Here is a 14,507-nt window from a genome sequence, read left to right as displayed (position 1 = left end):
GACTTCTAAAGAAAGTCATTCGGGTTTGGAATGACATGATGGTGAGGACAGTAAAATATTTTTCATCCCATTAAATACACTCAGGCCTTCCAAAAAAATGACATTCATTTTATTTTACATATTATTTTCTTGTTTTGGAAGTACATTATATAGCATAAGTCAAATGTATTATGAATGGTATAAAGTTTTGTGTGCTTTTTATTCTGCAAAAACTAATTTCATTTACAGCAGGTGTACTGTATACACGGCTCTCCACTCTTAAACAAAGCCAGCGCTGGGCACTTCCCAGTAAAGTGCTAATGTGGCGTAAAATCTATGCGCAGTCTTTCTTTGTTGCGATTCAGGCCTAATCCATCTGAGCTCTCTGTAATAAAAGTTAGCGACTGCTGGTTTCGACTGGGAACGGGCGAGCGTCCCGCGGATAAGCTGGGACACTAAATGCAGCAGCTATGGTTACCAAATACTGTCCGTGTCCCCGCTCATTGAGAATCATTTGGTATTCATACACTTATGAAGCCTTGCGTCCAGCGGCGTGCAAACAGAGAAGTGGAGGAAAATTGGAATATTTATCAAATTTAGTCAGATCCAAGACTTTACACAACAGTCAAATTTGTTTAATTTATATTCAGACCGCTATATTTCATTGCATGCGTAGATCACAACTATCAGGAATATGTTATTTATTTTTTATAAATCCCAATGTGTGCTGACAATTGCTTACACACATTTCATTGCCAATTTTGTGCACATGCACCATTTACACATCAGTGTTATTGTGCACAAGTATGAAATGTTGTTATTGTATCTCAGTTGATTTACCATCTACAGTAATTGCTTTCACGTTTTTTCATGTTTATTTACTCCGGCGTTTCAAGTAAAGTCCTAATTTGAGGCCCATAAAGCACCAAGGGAGGACATAATCTGATCCCCGCAGCATGTTAAGAATGTCTTACAAAGCCTCTGTTCAAATCAAACCCAACCTAAGCACCCGACCCGAGAGACCACTCCGCTGGCATCATCCACCCTTTTGTTATCTGTCCTTGTTTCTCAAACACTCTCGTTCCAGTGGAATTCCTCGCAGAGCAATAAATTCTTCCAGGTCCAACCTTCTCCCTGCGGTCAGCGCTGGCGTACGGCAAAGTAAACCTAACCTCTGCCCAAATTCAATATGTAACCTTCAATATTTTAGAGATGTTTTCAACCTGTCATTGATATCCCGTGAAAGCAAACGTTCTCCTAAGCTCCGGCTCTGGCCTTCGGTGTAATTCTGTAGCCGCGGTCCTGTTACAGATGGTTTCATCTTAACAACATAAACAAACATTACTGCGCATGCGCACTTTTGTGACTCCATCTTAAGTTCCGGTACACATTCGCAAATAATAGAGTGCCTGTAGATTATTTCTGATAACAATCAAAAGAAACAGAGAAGAACCGTTACTTGGCCAAACTTGTCTCTTCAATATTTTGAATTTAGACTGCGATACCAAGCTCAACCTCTAGATGTCAGTGTACCAGACGCTTTGTTTAAATGCGTCAAAAGGACCCATTCAACAAATCGTTTAGTTAATAAAATGAACATACAACAAAATTCAACAAATTGTTTATTTAATACAATTATTATACAATAAAATATTAATATTAATTAATATTAACATAAAATAAAATACAAATACTTATATTATTAGACACTAGCCAAACATAAACCGCAAGTTAACTGGGGATCAGGCACGTGCGCGTCCGATGAAACGCGCTGCGTCCGAAATCACCTACTTCCATACTATATAGTAGGCGAAACTGAGTTTGAGTCATGAATAGTATGTCCGAAACCTCAGTATGCAAAAAACAGTAGGCGAGAAATACCCGGATGGTCTACTACTTCCGCCGAGATTCGTGAGTGTGGATCGGATGGACCCTTCTCTATCCCATGATGCCACGGGAGCTGAGCAACGGTCACATTTCAAAAGTAAATCAAACAAATATATCGCTAAACTTTAAGGTGGACGTCTGTTTTTAATGTGACTAAATGATGTTTTCATCAACGCTCACATGTAGGTTGTTGTTAATGCGTCATAGGTCAAAGAGCATACGGGTCACATGGCCATAAAACATGGTGGACGCAGTATGTCCCAAATGTATTCATACTACTCCCACTCATACTATATAGAACGAACTGTTTTAACGGCCGATAGGTAGGTACTTATTCAAATTCAGTACGTACTGTCACAGTATGCGAATTCGGAGGCAGCAACGGTTTATAAGACGACTCTGTCGTAATGTGACAACGTTCGGCTGCGACTAAAGTCGGAGTATGTGAAATACGGCCGCATAAGGAGGCAATTGCTAAATCGACGTGCTCTCGAAAGACAAGGCAAACGAGATCCAGATGGCTGGGCTGTTCCAGGGGCCACACCTGTTGTCCAGGGGGGTTTGAGACGGGAGACGCGCGACGCACACACACACACAACAGAGTACGCATATGTGTTGAAACGAGGCCACTGTGTTGAAAATATGACCTTGGGTGAACCTAAGCGCAGGGAATTGACACAACAGGTGTGTGGCCGTTGCCGGGTCTTCTAAGAAACCAAAACAAGCTGATCTGAGAACAGTTACAGCCCACCACGTCGAAAGGAAAGAAAAACTCACATATTGAAGGTTTCGTGAGACAAATAAAGCTTAAAAAGGTTTTTACCAGATAAATATAGACAGCATTCCAAGACGCCATTTTAAGGCAATGTAGGTTTGAAAATGATATTCCGAGCTAGCTCCATGTTTGCATTTTAGCTAGAAATAATCTAGTGTGCATTGACATAATGATATAATCCGGGGTCATCTGTATGTGTTTGTGTGACACAATCCAACTTCCCGAGCAAATGCGTGAGCCCTACAATAACATCCAGCCACACAGGTTACATTCCATAAATGTTCCATCTCTGATTAATACAGATGGAAGGAAAGGTTGATAGGACACACACAGTTCTTGGATATCACACATGGCAGGTGTTATGCAATGCTTTTATGTATAATGGGTGTCGGACATGAATGAGGGTGAAGATTTGATTGCCATATCATGAAATGCCTTTAAAGGGATAGTTCACCCAAAAACGAAAATTAATTTATTCATCCTCATGTGGTTCAAAATTATTCTATAAAAATATTCTTTGTGTTGGTAGCCTAGGTCTGTGCAAAAGCGGAGACATGCAAGTTGCCTTTTGCATCTGTAACAATATAAAAAAGAAAAAAATGAAAGAAACGTTTACTTTTCCATTCTTAACCAGGACAAGACGTCTTTTAAAAACAGAATTCTTGGCTTGTTTCTTCCACCAAAACCAGCATGTTTAAATTCCTCTCTATCTTGATTCTAGTCTTATCAACAACATGACACGTTGAGGTTTGAGAATAATTTATCTTCATGTGACCATGAAGGTGGCTTGGCAACACTGAACGCAATGAGTCATTTTTTCAATTCAGAGAATTTTGGCAAAAGCCCATGTTAGGTTTTATGAAGTTTGTTGATCTTTTCATTTTTATTTATTTCATATTTCATACAACACATGCGAGAACCAATTGCATTTTGTTGCACATCACACCTAACTTGCTGTGACACATCAAAATGGCATTTTTGAACATGCATATGATTGTAAATAACCCTTTTCATATTTTTAGCTGAGTCAAACCCCGACGTAATATTCAGGGTTTCTTAAAGGGACAGTTCACCCAAAAATAAAAATTATGTCGTCATTTACTCACCCTCGAGTTGTTCCAAATCTGCATAAATGTCTTTGTTCTGATGAACACAGAGAAAGATATTTGGAAAAATGCTTGTAACCGAACAGTTCTTGGCCACCATTGACTCCCATAGTAGGAAAAATGACAATGGTGGTCAAAAGTGCCCCAGAACTGTTTGCTGTCCTACATTTTTCAAAATATCTTCTTTTGTGTTCAACAGAACAAAACAAAAAAATTATAGTATTTTTTCCTACTATGGTAGTCAACGGTGACCAGGAGCTGTTTTTCCAAATATCTTTCTCTGTGTGTTAATCAGAACAAAGAAGTTTACACAGATTTGAAACAACTCGAGGGTGAGTAAATAAAGGCAGAATTTTAATTTTTGGGTGAACTGTCCCTTTAAGCATGAGGCTCCACTCAAACCTTGGTACAAAAGTTTCCAGAGTACAAGTGGATGTGTCATATTGATTAGTATCTTAACTTTGGTTTTAACAGCATCCAGTCAGGCAGTATGTCGTGAGAGAGTCGAGAGAGTTGTGAATTTATGAAAATAGCGCATTAAAAATAGATCAAGCGTGTCATTGATTAAAAAAATGTGTTATGAGCATTAGCAGGCAGCAGGGTGATGAAATGTGTTTCCAGCATTCAGAAAGAATTCAGCCTTTAATTAGAGACAATTAACATGCGCACACACACACACACACACACACACTCTATAAAATAGTGCTGCGCAATCATTTACATTTCAATAGCATATCAAAAAATGATAAAAAAATAATTATTATTCATTTTGAATTTACAAATAGAAAGTCAAAAGAGTCACTGACAATTGTAACTTGTGATCTGGAACAACACACAAAATAAGCCAAGTATACATCCTCATTGTAAGTAGGCTGGTGTCCCAAAGCAGATCTACTGTACATCTACCTGTAAACGTGTAGTCAAACATTGTTTTTAGAAGGGGGCGTCCCAATACGCTTGTCCATATAAAGTAGTCCATGTAGTGATGCAGTGTAGTAATACTTTATACGTCATTTCATGGGCACAAATCTTCACGTTACAGCATATAATGATATTCTAGAGAATTGTGTGGTTGCACTTTTATAGCAACAGGTTGGACAGGACTCTTTTCTATTCCAACATAACAATACCCCTATGCACAAAGCAAGATTCAAAAACAAATGACTGATTCAGAAGAGAAAAAAGCCCTTCAAAACTGATGCAACAAAGATGGAAACCAAATTCTAAAATATGGTATTGTATGATAAAGCATTTTGATTGGAATTACTGAATTAGATAAACATGTTTATTAAAAGGGGGTCGCAATACTTTTGACCATATAGTGTGCAGTATATCTGTTATGAAGATAGGGGTGTCCCCGACTAAAGATTTACATAGTCGAATCAGAATTGTCACTTTTTGCCTATAGTCGACTGATAGTCGAATCAGACGTGCGTGTGTGTGCGTGTGTGTGCACGCGCGCGCATGTGGTTAAGGGTACGACGCAAAGTGCAGCGCAACATTGATGCACCAAAAAACAATCACACATTAATTTACAGAATTTGTTTAGAACAGAATATACCTTTATAATAAATAAAAATAAAAAACGAAATAAACCAGAATCAAGTCACAATGTGCAAACTAAATGTGATGCAGGGGAACATAATTTTTAAAACACAAGCAACAAAGACTAAAATGAATGGACATTTTCCTTAAACATCACGTAACAATGCTGTGCAATACAATACTAGACCAAATCTCGCCTTAATAATAATTAATAATTTTTTACAAACGGGAATACAAGCACGTTCATTACCAATGAACAACCAATAAAGTTACTCTATTTACCGCATGTAAAGGAGGAATGCAATAAAGCATCTCAACATTAAAAAATGACACGTTCCTAAAGTCTGCGCCGTGCTTGCTATATGCGGTGATTTTGGTTATCTTACTTTATTTTTATTCTTTGTATCAGGCAGCGCAAAGTTCAGTCTAAGTAACGGATTACGTGCATTTAAAGAGAAGGTGTTAATTCATATTTATATGCCCAAACGTTAAAGGCGGGGTATCTGATTTCCGAATTACGCTTTAGACAAATACCCAAACAACGGCACACACCTCAAAGTTGGCTTTTCCAAGGTGCGCACTTTCTCACAACCAGAAGGTTGAATCTCTTGACCCGAATTAATCAGCACCTTCCAAACCCATCCATTACAAATGAGTCTGCACAGGACCACGTCTTTTCAACCGAGCACTTCTTTTAGAAAGCGCTGGACTCGCTCTATGTGGAAACGCTGGCATTCGCGGGCCCTCCCGAGCCAAAGAGTTCCAGATGGCTAAACTCAAAATCTCAAGCAGGTAGCAAAATGCAAAAAAAAAACTTTACGGGTTCTTATATTATGAGGCGTTGTCCGTCAGGCAGTACGGCAGGCCGGGGAGATGCCCAGAGGGAACATGTGCTTTATCTATTAGTTTAAGCCCCGTGTCTGTAGGGGAAAGCCGCCCGTCTGTGGCTAACCTCACCAGGCAGATCCCTGGATGGTATCCACCTTCCTTTTGGCATGGGAGCCGAGAAATAGCATGCAGACAGCGAGGCCCTTGGCATTTTCTTTTAAAAGACGAGGCCTCCACCTTTCCGACATCCTTTGACGCTAAATATGAAACGTCAGTCGGCGTAAAGGTTAGAAAGACATGAAAAGATTTCTCTGTTGAAATCATCGACAACCGCACGCATACATAGTCAAGGGCGCGTCAGGGATGTTTTGGCACCCGTGCACGTTTATCGGAGCTGATATACAACAGCGGTGCATTAGCATGAGCGGAGATGCTTGGACGTCTGTCATAACAACAGGAAGCAGCGCGTGTTTGCACGGTTGCTGAGCCACCACAACGTTCCCATATTAAATCACCATAATAAAAGCGATCTCGGTCACGAATGCCAACACGTCACAAACATAACAACGGGCCTGGAAACAGCCAGCGGTGCTAGACCGGACAGGTTTCCATAACAGGCCCCAAAACAGTTTGGTGGCACACGGTGTCTTGGTTAATGGCTCCCATGGCAGGCGTTCAGAAACAAACAGTCAGGCAGAGCTTCACAATAAACTTTGGACTTTCTGTTAGAGAGGCTCTGCTGAGACAGCCTGGTCTAAATTCCACCCTAATCGTGCCGTGTGGAAACGATCCAAAAGCCCCAGAACCACTCTTGACACTCTGTCATTCATATTACTGGGGGGAATTATTAATATCCAAGACGTGACAATCGATATTCCTACACTACCGGCAGGTATTTTGCTTTGATATTTAATAACATTTTGGATTCCGGATAGTTTGGGTAATGGGTGTTTCCTATTGGCCTGTAACCTTAGTCTAGATTTCAGAAATGATATCTTATTGTACATAAAAATCTGCTTACTATAATGTTTTAATAAGGACTTGCATCTTTAAAGCTGCACTTTTGGGTTAGAAATAAACAAAATAATTCCGTTAAGCAAGTACATCAAAAATCTGCGTTGAATTCTGTGTCCTTACTTTACCCAGATTCACAGCGGTAAGCTTTTAATCATGATTTATACGCTGTCTGGTATGATTTAGTTGGACATGTCAGTATGACCTCATTTCAACCTACCCAAAGGTAAAATAACCTGCAATTTCATGTTTCAAACATAGATGGCGACATATAAAATACGGATAGCGGCTTTAATACATTCATTCTGTAGTAATTATTTAGCAAAAGCGATAAAGCACTTGAAGCCATGTTGTATTTGAAAGACTTGGCTACGCCTGACAAAGGCTTTTAACCGTATTTTTACGTCAAAAACTTTAACAATGAATTTATTTTCACAATTACTTGGACTACATTCACCTCTGAATGTCATATCGACTCATGCATGCTTTGCAATAAAACTGCAAAATAAATAACAATAACCCATAGAGACACACAGTCAAGCATAATTAATTACTCATAACTGACTACTGCCAAACCAGTCCGCTTGGACGACTTATTATCGAGGTCACTTTTTGTTGTAGAAAACTAATGCTATAAAAATGACAAATAGCTATTTATGTTCCAAAACCTAGTGAGCTGCCTACAGAATTTGAAGACATCATAGGATTCTCAACATGAAGGCTGTTCTAAACAGTAGGGCTATAAATAACGCTGCCTTTTTGCATCCTTTCCAGATAATGCAATCCCAGAATGCACTGCAACTCATTATATTGGGTGAAATGTTGTTTCAGAGTTGTTTCTTTGTTTAAATGTGTCAAAACCACAGGACCCATTCAACAAATTGTTTATTTAATAAAATGAACACACAACAAAATTAAACAAATCGTTTATTCAACACAATAATTATACATTAAAAAAATCATATAAATTAATATGAAAGGGGCGATGAATTAAGATCTCAATTTTAACCCGAGCCTTTATTATATTAGAGGGAATGGTATTCAAGTGAACATCATGTAAGTGTCAGAACTGAAGATTACAACTGTTATTGACACCCGGCCCAGCGAACGCCACGTCCTGGAATGCACCTATTTATAGGTTGAACACCGCCTCCACAGAAAAATATCAACGACTACTTCTCTAGCCCCGCCCACTGGTTCGCGCATGACAGTACTGAAGTAACACATGTTGCGCGGAACCAGATAGAGCGAGCAAGCAATAAACATGCCGTTAAAGATCGCAAAATATTGTGCAGTCAGTGCCTGGTTGTGGAAGAACACAGTCGCTGCATAACCTTCCTTCGGATTCCGACATTAGTAATGCGTGGTTGAAGTTTATTTTTAAAGATGTTCCAGCTCACGTGGGTAAAACATTACCGCGGATTCCTTCGTGAACAAGGCACAGGTCGACGGTGGATTTGCAGAGAGACTAAAATTAAAAAGCAGTGCTGTGCCGTCAATATTGGATCCGATAGGAATGGCGCAGCAATCTTATGTGAGTACAACATTTTTTGTACTGTCACTATTGCTTTGTTAGAGATCGCTTGATATGCCCTGAGCCCTATTCGCACGGGATTAGTATTACCTGGGGACCTCTAGTCATTTGTACTACTTGCAGCGGTTGTCTGTGATCTTAATCCCATGTGAATCGGCCATGTCTGTAATTTGTAAAGTAAAAATTCCCCCACAAATGACCTACCATATTTTGACGAACACAGAGGTCCTGTGATAATATTACTCCTGTGCGAATCGGCATCTCTGTGATTTGGCGGGCTCATATATCATTTTTCAATGTTTTATCCACCGTTTGCAAATAATGGAGGCTGTTTTGAAGTGTATTGGTATTATTTCGGGTGCTGGGTCATATCCTTAAGTTACCGGGAACTCCCGTTTGTTTATTGATCATGGAAACTCTCGTAACATTTGAGATTCGCGATCGCGGTGATCTCATATCCAGTTCGCGATCACGGGGCTCAAATGCTGACAGTTACACACATCATTAAACACCATACGACTATAGGCTATGCAAACTATACGCAAAGCCTTGCCATCACATCCGGGAAATAAGTCCGTAAATTTGAGTAAAATCACAGGTTTCATTTATCCCGTGCGAATGCACCACATGAAATACAGATGTGGGGAGGTCATTTATAAATCACACGAGGTCCCCAGATAATACTAATCCCGTGCGAATAGGGCGAATGTGTAACCTAATTCACAGAAGGCTCCAACTAAATTTACTACGCAAACTGCTATCCAATCATAGCAGTGGGCGTTTACTTCCAAGTCTTCATGGCGGAACGCCCATTCAAACCGAGCGTTTGTCGAGCTGGCCTCAAAACCCGGGTAGAAAATAGCCTATTACTTATTGATTTTGATGTTTTTGAATGTAGAAACCATGCGAACGTCATAAGTAGACCTCATACAACAGTATAAAACCATAAACAAGCCCAGTTCATCACACCTTTAACATAAATGAAATGAAATATAAATAGTTATATTATTAGACACTAGCCAAACACAAAGCGGAAGTTAACTGGGGGTCAGGCGTCCGAGCGTCCGATGAAACGGTCTATACATTAAATATGTTTTAGAACATGAGTTCTGCGATTTAGTTTAAGAGGACCTCGCACTCCTCGCTGTCATTTAAACATTAAAATGCGCAACATGCCACAGGAAAATGTTTAAAATCAGCACATGCTCTAGAAATATATCTATACTTTTTGTTTCACTTTTAGACGTCACTTGAGTGCTTAACTCCATTAATAAGAGTGAAATGTTTAATCAAATGTGTGTATAAAAGAGAAAACAGAGTTTTAAATATATCATTAGGCTTCACTCACACCAGTAAAAGAATGCGTCTCGTAGTGAACAATGTGATGGTGAGACAACCTTTGCGTGGAAAGTGGCATACGCACGTTTACAGCCCCGTTTTGTGCGTACGCAACGTTTATAACGACGTTGCATCCAATGTAGGCAGAATTAGAATCAAACTTATTTCTTTTAGAAGCTGTACCTCATAACCACCATTTCTCAGAACAGCACTTTTACAATGTGGTATTAAATCACCCTATGATTTTGCATCTCTGACCTGGTCGTCGTAGCGATATGTGAGGTACTGCTCTTCGGTCGTGTCTTCCAGAAAGCTGCCTTGTGGCGAAAGTGCAAATTCAGGCAGGAAGTAAGCGCTCTGCGTTTGGTCTGCTACCCCCTGTAAAACAAAACCACAGAAGCCATGTTAAACCTATAAAAGTACCGTGGACATCGGCGGCTCAACAATTCAGACATGTCAACAAACTAGAAATCAAACACGAATGTTTATGATCAAACTACAGATTGATCCAGATACAAGAATTGTGTGCAAATTTGGAAAAAAAAATAACTCCATCTTCCAACAGCCTGACGCACACTTTCAGTTTCCGAACATTTTAAAAGATTCTCAGTGAATTTCGTGCACATGTTAAGTAAAATATATCTCAATTTGACATTACATTATGGAAAATCGTGAATATCATTACACACATAAAAAAAATATTATTATAGCAGCCACAATGTTACCTTACATTTGCGAAATAGACCAATGTAATATGTAAATGTAAATATGTGTGGCTATTCGTATGAATTTGTATTAAACAAATATATGAATTTATTTAAAAAAAGCAAAAATGAAGCCCCGCCCCAAACCTAACCATCACTGGTACAAAAGGAAACAAATGAGATCAAACATAAATAGCCACCTCGTTAACTGGACACAAAATATTTTAACAATTTATGTGTAACAAATTCAAACTTGGCATGAAAAGAGACAGCAGAGTAAAACAATAAACATGTAAGTAGTACCAGTTAAGATGACTGTTTTAATGGTTATTATGGGGGAAAACAAACATTGTAATGTCATGACTGACCAATCAGAACAGAGTACTCCAGAGAGCCGTGTAAAAATGTTGTAAAGCATGGACCACCTGAAACTCACATAGTTAAAGAGCGGTTCAGCTGTTGGCATGTCAACAATGCATTGTACGGTTGTGATAAACCCACAGCAGAGAAAATATCTCCAGGTCTGTAAGAGTAGAAATTCTCTTTTGCTTGGAGGCTTTATCGAGGAAGATTAGCCACAGCACATGAACCAAATCCTGAACCAATCCAACCAATTTAGAAGTAGAACGTGTTTACTGCACTTATGCACAGAGTTTATAAAAAACTTTATGGAAGTCGCCGTAAACTTCTGAAAAATATGGAATGAGTTTTTCTTCCTTCTTTCATTAAATGGGCAACTTTAAAAAAGCGTGTTAAACTTCATAACACACACTTGCGATTAAAAGTTCATTTCACTTAACCTGCGCACTGGGAGTGTCTGCTCAAGTGTGTATGGATAAATGTCAATGTTGGCCGTCGCTGAATAACAAAAGAGGTGATTTACTTTTCACAATGCAAAGAATCTCAACACAGTCACAGCAGAGGATGCCTGACACAAGTTTAGTGACAAGTCATTATAAAGGTATCATTTAGACTGTTCAAGCCTATTTATTTATTCCCTGAAATGCAGAATATTCAGATTATAATAGTAATGAGTTTACATGAGAGAAAAACAATCTGTCAAAAAACAATTACAATAACACATACAAACACACAGACCTTGTAATGCACATTTTAAAGCACCCTTATATTAAAGACTTTAATTCAAGTGTGCTGCTAGTTTACTTATTTGGTGAATTTATATATTTTAGTATATATATATATATATATATTTTAGTCCACTGATCTACTCATTTGGCGATCTTACATACTTTAGTGTAGTATTCCACTCATTTTCTCATTTGGTGAACTTACATATTTTAGTATATTATTTCACTCATTTACTCATTTGGTGAACTTGCATACTTTAGTGTACTAGTCCACTTATTTACTCATTTGGTGAACCTACATACTTGAGAATATTATTTCACTCATTTGGTGAACTTGCATGCTTTAGAGTACTATTCCACTCATTTAATAATTTAGTGAATTTACATACTTTAGTATATTCACTCATTTACTCATTTGGTTAACTTACATACTTTAGAGTACAAGTCCACTCATTTGGCGACCTTACATACTTGAGTATATTATTTCACTCATTTGGTGAACTTACATACTTTAGTGTACTAGTCCACTTATTTACTCACTTGGTGAACTTACATACTTTAGTGTACTATTCGACTCATGTGGTGAACCTACATACTTGAGTATATTATTTCACTCATTTGGTGAACTTACATACTTTAGTGTACTAGTCCACCCATTTACTCATTTAGAATTTAAAAAATAGTGGTATACTTTTTACATCCTTCTGAAAAATATAATTATACACGCAGAATGAAAACTATTACATTAGTAGTTTTCTAAAAATGTGTTACAAGTATTGAACTAGTAAACTATCAGTATCGCTACTGCAGTGAAAAGGTTTTGCACTCATTGTTTACTAATGTTACACTTGAAGCATACTTAGAAGTATACATTTATACATGAAAAAAGGTGCCAGCTTAGTCCCAAGTAGTATTGGAATAGAACACTTATACAATTATTATTACATATATATTATATACATATTACATATTATGTTACATAATATTATATACATATAATTATTACAATTATACTACTAGTACTTTGATATTAGTATACTTACTACACAAATTATACTTAACAATATACTTGAACTTTAGTTAAGTAAACTCAATCAATTTAACTAAACTATACAAATTTTTGGAAAGGGGATTACTGAAACAAAATCAAAATAGCAAAAACAACCTACACAGCATTTGTTTATATTATAAACTTTACATTTACAATTCTGCATCCTGTTTTTATCCTAGTTTACATGTCCTTTTCAGTGGAACACAAAAGAAAATATTTTGAAAAATGTTTCAGTGGATTTACGTCCATACAATGGAAGTCAATTTAAATTTCTAATTCCGTATTGAATCACACAAAACCCTGTGTAGATTTAAGCTTCAAAGCAGACTGCTTCCAGACGAAACAAGTCTCATCCGTCACCTGTCCTGTCCCTCCGGACCCCGTAAACACCCCACCATCTGTGTCCCCCTCAAACACACACACACACACACACACACACACACACACACACACACACACACACACACACACACACACACACACACACACACACACACACACACANCACACACACACACACACACACACACACACACACACACACACACACACACACACACACACACACACACACACACACACACACACACACACAGACATCCTTCAGCTACTGACTAAGTTGGCAGGGGACATCTCCTATAAATTCCCTATGAGGCCCCGACGCACCTCCAGGGGCCCACACAGATGTACTATAACAAACTCTGATGTGTGAGAAACGGATGAAGTCGAGCAGATCAAAGATTGAAGCTCGGCCATCTCTCACCAACAGCCACAGTAGAAACCACCCTGACAGACCAACAATAATATCATTTATGTGGGTAACAGGGATGACATTTATTTTGTAACCAAGAATAGAAACAGTGGGAGGTTCTCAGAGCTGTAAAGCCCTGTGATGATGTTCATCGTCTGACATTTGATCCCCCTAAGTGCCCAAACCAAGAAAGAAATGTTGGAATGGCAGCGGGTCTCAAATGTCCCTTTGAAGAAACATTACAAGTGCCACCTCTGCTTCAATAAACAAATCTTAAAGCGATAGATACTTCACCCAAAATCATTCTGTCATCAATGAGCCACCCTAATATCATTTAAAACTTTTTTGCATCTGTGGAACACAAACCGAGATATTTTGAGACAATCGAAGTCAAAGGGGCTCAGTGTTGTTTGGTTGCTAACGTTCTTCAAAATATCTTTTTGTGTTCTGCAGAAAACAGAAAGTCATACAGGTGTGGAACGACGTGAGGATGAATCATTTTTGGGCAAACTATCCCTTTAACAGTGTTACACACTATTTCTGCATAAGTGTAACTCCTATCTCGGTTTTCGACGGAAGGAACGTGACCGAATTTCGTCCATCTTATCGCCAGGTATGAATTCATTACAAGCTCTCGCACTGGCACTTTCAAGAGCGGGCACAGGTGTGCTTAATTTGTGCCAGGGGATGTTTCATCAGACGCTCTTTTAGGGACTGTAGATACATTGTCTCAGCAGGGCAAGCCGGCCAAATAAATAAAGGAGTAAGTCCACATCCACGGAATGAGTTCTAGCTCCGAAGATTAAAAGCGAAAGGCTCTGCTTTGGCCGGAGGAATGCTTCGATTCTGTCAGAATGAGTCTACTCAACAATCTGGGGAAACCAGATTATTATGGAACCAGACCTCA

The 14,507-nt window shown here is 38.6% G+C and overlaps 1 protein-coding gene across 1 annotated transcript in view; it reads right to left on the bottom strand.

Moving 5' to 3' along the window:
• Positions 1-14,507, bottom strand: part of adamtsl3 (ADAMTS-like 3) — a 130,770-nt gene that overhangs the window by 92,701 nt on the left and 23,562 nt on the right. Inside the window, 1 exon segment of the mRNA XM_057358154.1 lies at positions 10,265-10,384. Coding sequence (XP_057214137.1) covers positions 10,265-10,384 — 120 coding nt within the window.

The sequence above is a fragment of the Triplophysa rosa genome, linkage group LG1 (assembly GCF_024868665.1).
Source record: "Triplophysa rosa linkage group LG1, Trosa_1v2, whole genome shotgun sequence".
Taxonomy (NCBI): domain Eukaryota; kingdom Metazoa; phylum Chordata; class Actinopteri; order Cypriniformes; family Nemacheilidae; genus Triplophysa; species Triplophysa rosa.
The sequence above is the reverse complement of the archived record's forward strand: the minus strand, read 5'-3'. Positions and strand labels throughout refer to the sequence as shown.